The following is a 9,248-nucleotide window of genomic DNA, read 5'->3' on the forward strand; positions in this document are numbered from 1 at the left end:
CGTGAATTATAAGCTTTACACGTCTCCAAGGTCTCCATCTTTTCTTTACACACGCGTTATGATTATTATTATTACTACTATTACTATTATTATTATTATTATATTAATTAATATTATTACTATTATTAATATTATTACCATTATTATTATGTCTCTTATGTTGAATCAAGTTCCTTTTTATCAGTCCATATGAACAAAATGAAAAAGAGAAGAGCAACTTGTATTATATGTTACGTATAATACGCATTATTATATTTTCAAAAGTATTTTACTTTTGTTTCATCCTATTTTTTTTAAAAACATGTAATCCAGCATGTAGAAAAAATACACGCAGTATTCTTTCATTTTCTCTTTCATTTTTTATTCTTTTTATCTGTAACCTTCTTTTTTTTTTTTTTTTTTTTTTTATTTACCGGAAATATCCTTATATCTACACGTATTATTTCGTAAAAATTCTTCAACATTTGTAATAATATCTAACTACGAGGCAAAGATGAATTAATCATTATATAAAAATTTGCATTGATTGAACGAATTGCGATGTTTTCCGCTGTTGAGGATGTTTTGAATTTTGTACGATGTTTCGCAGAAAAAAATCGATTTCAATTCTACTTAATTTTTTTACAATCATGAACAGATTTTTTGTTCATGTCAAAATAAATCGAAGTATCATTTAATAATAATAAATATAGAAAACAAGTTTATATAAACAAAAAAGAATCATTTTTCAAAGAATATTTCTATCAGTATTTAATATTATTCAATATTTAAATTGTTATCGTCTTGGTATCCTTCAAAACTTTTATGGAAACGTTGATTTAACGATTATATTATCTTTTGAAATAAAGTTATATTCTGTAAAAATAAAAGAATTCTTGCTAAGTAACAAAATCTATATAAATTTTATGTTTTTAAATAAATATTATGAAATTTAATGACAAAAATAATTTTTGAATATTGAGAAATTCTGAATTATAACAAAGAACTTTTGACTCTTTCATTTTGAAATCTAAATCTAGTTTACAAATCCGGTCTTTGATGTGTTAAAAAAAAATGCAACAAGTGCAATGTCTGCAACATCCCAGCAGCAGTATTCTAACGTATGTAGGAAAGGATGTTACACGCATGTTGTTTTTCCATTCTCGTTTTTTACTAAAACCAAGAACATCTGCGACGAATATAGCATACTAAATGCTGCAGCTGAGACAGTTTCACTATCAGATGTATGAAAATGTGAGTTTAAAACACGAATAAAAAGACATACGTAATAATATACTATTTTTTTCTTTAACTTTACCTCTTTTGAAAATATAACAGGAACTGCATATTTTTGAAAAAAATTAATTTTATTTTGTAAATATAATAGTATTTATAATAAGTGATTTTTATATAATAATATTATATAGAATTGTAAAGTTAATTAAAAATTTAGGAATTGAATAACTTATTTAGTCTTTTAATAGAAATCTCAAAAGATAAATCTCACACAACTCGCGAAATCTCACACTATTAAATATACTTTGAATAATGAATAATATTCGTACTTCAAATTATTTACTAAAATACAAAAATATCAAATCAATAATATTTATAAATCAAAATCGTTAACGATATTGTACATTTTGGTATAAATATTTCTTTCATTGTAATATTTTATTTTATAGCAAAATACTTTGTCTTCTTCGTTTATAAAATAAATCCTGAAATATAAATATTTATAATGTTCATAAATTTATAAATGCTAATATCCAATTGAATTTTTGTAATAACTTACGAGTAAAAAACAAGCACCAAGAAGAACACTTTTAATTTTAACATCTAAATCTAAAGGAAAATTTATATTGAAATCACCAGTAGTTATGTCGGTAAAAGGAACGAAATAATTTAGCATTTTAAATGTTATTTTAATTTGTCCAACTTTATGTTTATCATCTGCAGATTTTATCTGAAAAAAGAAAGAAATTATATATAGTAACAGTATATATATATATATATATATATATATATACTGTATGTTAAAATTAATATTTTTACCTTATATACTATTATGTTATTACAACTTGGAAACCTTGGTCCTTTTAATTTTAAAACAGTTTTCCCAGTCGAATCATTAATAGAAAATGTTGGCCTTAGAAAGAAACAATTTTGTGAAACAGAACCGAGTAATATATCTTCAGAATACACTTGTAACTTCTACAAACAAATTAAAAAATTCAAATTATTAATCTTAAAGCTAGATATATATATATATACGATTAAAAAAATATATACATATATATAAAAAATAGCGGTAATTTCAAAATTATATATTATTATATACTATACATATTCAAACATATAACTTTTGGCATTTATTAAAGAAAAAAAATTAAATCATATTTAAATTGAATTAAGTTGAATTTCAACAAGAAATATTTACATTTAATATCTTCTTTAAAAAAATCATGTACATTTTATTATTATAAATCTATTTCAAAGAATTTGCACAAAATGAATAGTCAGCATTACGCTCAGTTATCAGTCTTTTTATTTTGCACATTATGCTAAATATACAAATTATAGATACAAATTATAGTAATTGTTCGATGTATAAATCAAATTTAATTTATTTCTTTTATAACTTGCACATATAATTTAAAAAAAAATTTTATAATTTTTTTAATTTTAGACTATTTTTAAAAGAATAAATTTTATTACTCCAAGAATGATTTTTGTAATAAAGAAGAAAAATTTTTACAAGAGAAATTACATATAATTATATGCTTTAATTCACGTAAAATATAATAAATTATAATTAATATATACGATAAATTACTTTGACGATTTACTTTTTCAGTTGTTTCGTATCCAAAAACATTTATAACCGATGTTTGTCAAAGGGTTTTGTTCCTAATGCTCTCATATGAGATCAAGTGAACGAGGTTCTTCACCGCAGACTGAAACAACACGTCCAAAAGCGTCGACGAGCGGTGCTAGTCAAAGAGTATCGATCGTGACCGGCTTTTCTAATGGGCCGAATAACTTTTCGTCAAAGGTAATCTACAGATGGTGCGCACGTGTGAAGAAAGTTTGCGCATTGTGTGCACCGCATGTTCGAGAAATTCAAGCGAACGTTTCGCAAGCTGTATCTATTAGTTCATCATAAATAAAAAAGCAATTATGGTAACATAGCTGGGGGATGTATCTTTCATTGAATTGATTATTACATTCATATAAAATATGAATATGCTATCGTCATACAATTACGAAGATAAAATAAAATGCGATTGTTATATAGGAAAAATAAACAAAAGAATCTATCAACAGATTAAATAAGATAAATGATAAAAATCAGAGATTATGCAATTAATATTGATCATAAAAAGAAGCAATTTAAATAATTAGCATTTAAATCTAACATTATTAAAAAAAACTTTTCATTACACAAAGATATTATACAAAAATATTAAAATTTTTTAATTGATATGTCGCGATTGACATTTTTTTTTTCGAATTATTACCAGCGTTCGATTGTTAATTCAAATATTTTTTATAACATGAAGATAACAAAAATACCTGAAATGAACAAGTAAAAGGTTGAACCATACGCAGAACTTCTCTTCCGTAAGTATCAGTCACATGAAATTCACAAGTACGAGAAGCACCCAAACATAAACGTCCCCACCAATCTGATTGTTCCATAACATTAAATATTGTCTCTCCTCTGATATTCAACACGAAGAATTCATTTTTAGCATCCCAAAAATGGTCGACTGTAATTATTTCATTGATACACATTAATTAAACTGTGAATTATATGAATGACATAATGAAAGACATAACACATTTATTTTAAAACCAACCTTCTATTGTATTTTTCAGCCGTATACCTAAATAATCAAGGACTGTAAGGTATTCCAAGCCGGTTGGACAAGTCATATTCGGCAATGATAAGCCACCTTAAAATATAAAATAAAAAACATATTGAAAATTATATTTCTTCTTTTAATTAGATTAATCGGTTGATTGTTTTTTAAATATTTTTAAATCAGATTGAATTTCAAAATAAATTCGAATACTTATTTAAATTTTAATCTAATTTCAAATTTAAATTCAAACTTATTTGAATTTTTATTTTTAAATCAGAATTATTAATTTCACATAACATTAAATTTTCGTTAATATTATTTTACCTGATCAATTAGTTTTTTAAATTTATTTTTAATCCATTTAATTATTATTCAAGCATATAATAGAATTACCTCTTTTCATCATCCGTGAGAAATCTGGTATAACCCTTTCTCTTTGATCTATATTTTTTTAACGTGTCCCTAAATAAAACACGAATTCGTTTTCGTATTTGTTGTATTTTTGTTTTCCAAGAAATTTCCAAGTATTCAGATTCCATCACTTATATATTTTTTCACAACCAACATTCACTTTTAATTTTTCTCAATTATAAAATAAATATATCAAAATATTTTATTTAATAGTTTAGTTATATTTTAATATGTATTATTTTTTACCATCACCATTTTTTCTCATAAATTCTTCCTCATTTTTAATGCATGAAAATATATTTCATTCATTTATTTAAAGCAGGCACGAATAAAATTGTGTACTGAATTATTGGAAGCACTAAATACACTAACGATCGTTTGTTTTCTCAAGTTTCTCCTTCTCAGCAAAATGATAAACTTGTGTATGTACTTTCCTTGGGACAGATTTACCTCTTCAAACGACTCTGCGTTTCACGTTATCTTTGTAGATAAATAAAATAAAATAAATGCTTTCCTCTAAGTTAAAACTTTTCCAGCTATAATATCTTAAAATAATTTAAGATATTTTTATCCTAAATATATTTGTTCTCTTTGTATTATTATTTCTGATAATTTATTTTAACAAAGAAGAACAAAGAAGAATAATATAACAACTAAAAGCATAAAAATATTTAATCAAATTATTTACGAATGAGAATTATAATAATTTCAACTTTATTCAAATTATATATAATTTAAATATTTATTTTATAAAATAAATGATTATTCAATTCAATTGATCAATTTATAGTTATATATCATAAATGTCAATATTTACTAAAATATTGTATTCTGAACATCGTATTGTAAAAAAAACAGATATATTGAAGATCTTTATATGAAATGGAATTTTATGAAACGTAATTATGAATAATTATGTTATTCATCGATAGTAAATTGTCAATCCGCCGAAGCATGTCTGGATAGACGAATTATTTCATAAATTAAATAGAACATTATTTAATTTTTACACATTATTAATTAATCATGAATCATGTTAATATGCAATAATATTACAGAATTTTCATTTCATTCTATCGCCGAAAAAAATTTTTTTAAATTTCATTCAAAGGAAAAAATTTTTTCTTTATTTTTTCTTATCTAATGATAAGAATTTATAGAAATAAATATGTTCAAAATTCAAGGTTTCTTCGACCGTCAATTGTATTCATTTCATTTGTATTCACCACAACTTCATTCTTAAATTACTATCCGTAAAATGAAACCAAAAGAAGCAAACAAAATAACGAATATAATAATGAATAATATATTTTTTAATGGAATTTTTATCAAATCAGAAAGATTTCACTGTTAGAAAAATGTACGAAATGCAGCAATCATTTAACATCTATGAATTCTTAGATTTATTCATAATTAAATATCAACATTATTATTAATATCAAATATAAAAATTACCCGAAATTTTCATTCAACACTTGCGATTATAATTATAGCTATTCTGTTATTCGTATAAAAAAGGTGACAATATTAACATAAGATAGTATACCGATATTTACACAATGCATTTTCACAAACAATATTAAATAATTTAATACAACTACACTCATAATCTGTAAATGAATTAGTTAATTCGTCTTTTTCAAACAATTTGAACATCGATCGAGATCTAGTTGAATTACGTGTAGGAATACGATTAATATTTACCGCCGATAAAAGAGCGAAACAAGCGACAGGCACATGAAACTGGATGTCACTTATCCCGCTTACGTGACGCTTCCATCAACGAAGACAACTATTATCTACTTACTGATCGTCACTTGGCAAACAGCGACTATATCGTCTATCGTGCTATCATGCCTCGAAGTTCATAATACGAACTTCTTTTCACGTACCATATACTTTGAATTTATAAATTATTATAATATTATCTAAAATAAGGTATGTAACTATTTATCTAATTGAAAAAATTTTATTTTATAATAACTTTTTTCTCTTGTTTCTCTGATTTATTATATACGATAAAAATATTTTTATCGATAAAAATAAGATAAAATTAACATAATTATATTTTTTATTTTTTATGTTAAAATGTTTATATATTTATTGACAATACATATAATATAAATATACATATTATAAATAATATGTATACATAAATATAATATAAATATAAATAATATAATTATAATTATAAATAATATAATATAAATATACATATTAAAAATTGCAGCAATATAAACTAAATTGATGCTTATATATAATTAAATTTATTTTTATAAGCTGACAATTATAATTTATATATAAATTATAATTATATATAAATAACAATTTAATAATAATTTATATATTATATATGTAAATCTGTAATTAAAAATTTAATAATTTTTTTTTTCATGTATATTTGTTTGAATAGTTTCTATATAATTTAAAATTAACATAATGTTGAAACACATGTTTCAATATTCGATTTACAATCAGTAAATATCATATTTAAAAAATACTTTTAACAAAATCTGTCAAAGAATACACATATACATATCTTACGAATTTCATAAACAAAATTTATATATATATTATACTTAAGTAAAATCTTTATCAATAAGGAAATTTTTATTAATAACAAAAATATATAAGATATATTTAAATGCTTATATATAAATAACAATAATCATCGGTACATAATAGAAATATACATATATAGAAAAACATTAAAAATGCAAATAAATTTTACCTTCTCGTATGATTGGCACTTCGGATTGCGGAGATTCATCCTGCATTGGTGCAGTTGGTGAAAGTTGAAGAGAAGTCATGTTTATTTACCTATATGCATATCAAAATTATTACATATAATAAGAATATCTATATTATTGTAAATAATATTGTAAATATTATAATAATTAAATATTGTAATAATTTTTAATAATATTGTAAATTGTAAATATTGTATTATTGTAATATCTATATTATTACATATAATAAGAATATTATAATATAATATAATAAGAATTAATATTTTTATTGATGTATTTATAAATATTTTTTAAATTCTACCTAAAAATTATAAAAAAATAATATGATTACTTTAATCTTTAATTTTATTTTTTTAAAAGTTCAATAATGTATTAATTATTAATTATAATATATATATAATATATATAAATATATATTATATTAATTATTAATTATAATATTTTTAGAATATTTTTGTTAACATATAAAATTAGTGCATTTTATAAAAAATTTATTATTATAAATTATTAAAAGAATTATAGATTACTTACTTATGTTAATTATAATTTATTTAATGTATAAAAACTAAATCATATAATTTTATATAAAATATCAATAATTAAACAAATTTCTCTTTGATTTATTAATTTGGTTTTGTTTTGATATTTAGGTTATGTTTATGTTATATATAAATTCCTCAATCGGTAATACTTTTTATAAATACCTCCTTTATCAACAAAGCAGATATACTGAAATTTAGTTACGAACAAGATCGTATGGTGACGAACTCCAATCATTATACTGTTTATGTTATTGAAATTGTCAGGTCATTGTCCGCTCATAAGGGTCGTTGTAACTGAGGACATAAACTATATAAACTATAGTTGATAACTTCTTTTTTAATTGATAACAATCCTTTGTCTTTCGATATGTCTATGATCGATAAATTACATGAATATTAATGATTAAATACTAATTAAATGTATTATTATATTGCAACTATTATATTGTTATAAATTCAAGAATAAAATATATGATATTGTAGACTATTTCCATATTTTTACTATCATTGCTCATGCATCAATTAAAAATGTTTTTCATATTAGAATTATTTAAGAATTATTTACAATTATTCATATATTATTTTACATGTTGAATGATTCATTTTAAGTATTATCTTGAGAACCATTAAGAATGAGAGAAAATTTTTTTTAAATGTTATATTCTTTTTGTCAACAAAATAAAACACTTAATAATTTTTTTTGATAGTATTATTAAATTTTAAAAGATAATTTTGCAATCTTTAATATTTTTCAAGAAAACATTTTTTAATACTTTGTATATACTTTGAAACATGCTATATATTTCTTCGTTGCTGCAGTTCTGTATTTCCACTTCATTGTCAGTCTATTTAGGTTATATTTATATTTGATCATTATGATACATCAAATTTTCATTACCTTTTATGTAATATAAATTATTAATAAATTATTAAATTATAATAAATTAATATATATATTAAATTATGTATACAAAATATATATATTTATACATATATAAATTATATTACATATATATATATATATTAATTATATATATTTTATATATTTTATTATATGTATTACATATGTATATATATATATATGTAAACACAAAAAAAAATAATATGTATAAGATAAATAAAAATTTTTATAGATTTTTTGTTTTATATTTATATTATATAATCATATCATATATAATATAATAATAATATAATGATATGATAATAAAAAGAACAAAGAAAAAAAGAAATATCATTATAAAATAAAAAATTAAAGTAAAAAAACAAATATACAGAAAAACATGTAAAAAAATTTACTATTAAAAAAGATTTTAAATTTTAAATTTAATTTAACTTACCTTAAACTTACCTTAAATTATTTTCATTTCATTGCACTAATTTTTAATAGTGTTGAATTAGGTTTCATGAGACCTAATTGACAGTTTCCTCGTTTATTACGAACAACCTCGATGACTTTTCGCTCGTATAATTTTTTTTTTTAATGCATGCATTCATAACATGCACTGATTACGCTTTTCACGGTAAACGAACGACAAATTAATCAAATTAACGCTATATAATCGAAGCGGTAACTAAATTTCGATACTGCTCTAATTAATGGGAATCATTGATTGAAAATCATTGATAAGCATGCCAATAAATGCATGTGCATTTCAAGATTATAATATTATAATATTATATAATTTATATAATATATA

The 9,248-nt window shown here is 21.4% G+C and overlaps 1 protein-coding gene across 5 annotated transcripts; it reads right to left on the reverse strand.

Annotated features, from left to right (window-relative positions):
• Positions 1-381: 381 nt before the first annotated feature.
• Positions 382-7,968, reverse strand: LOC102679232 (phospholipid scramblase 2-like). 5 transcript variants are annotated; one of them, XM_006609076.2, is made up of 7 exons: positions 7,714-7,968; positions 6,991-7,079; positions 3,843-3,938; positions 3,556-3,752; positions 2,035-2,193; positions 1,775-1,945; positions 382-1,700 (listed from the first exon to the last, which is right to left on the reverse strand). In XM_006609076.2, the coding sequence occupies exons 2-7, from the start codon at positions 7,067-7,069 to the stop codon at positions 1,659-1,661; spliced, it is 744 nt and encodes a 247-aa protein (XP_006609139.1). In that variant the 5' UTR covers positions 7,070-7,079; positions 7,714-7,968; the 3' UTR covers positions 382-1,658. The 5 variants fall into 5 exon arrangements, with proteins under 5 accessions (XP_006609139.1, XP_006609141.1, XP_006609140.1 ...); XM_006609078.2 differs by lacking the exon at positions 7,714-7,968 and adding an exon at positions 7,541-7,559; XM_006609077.2 differs by lacking the exon at positions 7,714-7,968 and adding an exon at positions 7,537-7,554.
• Positions 7,969-9,248: the final 1,280 nt, after the last annotated feature.

Source organism: Apis dorsata, unplaced genomic scaffold (genome assembly GCF_000469605.1).
Source record: "Apis dorsata unplaced genomic scaffold, Apis dorsata 1.3 scaffold_52, whole genome shotgun sequence".
NCBI lineage: Eukaryota > Metazoa > Arthropoda > Insecta > Hymenoptera > Apidae > Apis > Apis dorsata.

What these genes read in the sequence shown, in the direction of transcription:
- LOC102679232 (XM_006609076.2), bottom strand. Translation starts at nt 7,069, where the DNA reads ATGACTTCTCTTCAACTTTCACCAACTGCACCAATGCAGGATGAATCT. An exon ending in AGTGCCAATCATACGAGAAG is followed by an intron (nt 3,939 to 6,990) that starts GTAAAATTTATT and finishes TTATATTTTAAG; the next exon opens with GTGGCTTATCATTGCCGAAT. An exon ending in ATAACATAATAGTATATAAG is followed by an intron (nt 1,946 to 2,034) that starts GTAAAAATATTA and finishes TTCTTTTTTCAG; the next exon opens with ATAAAATCTGCAGATGATAA.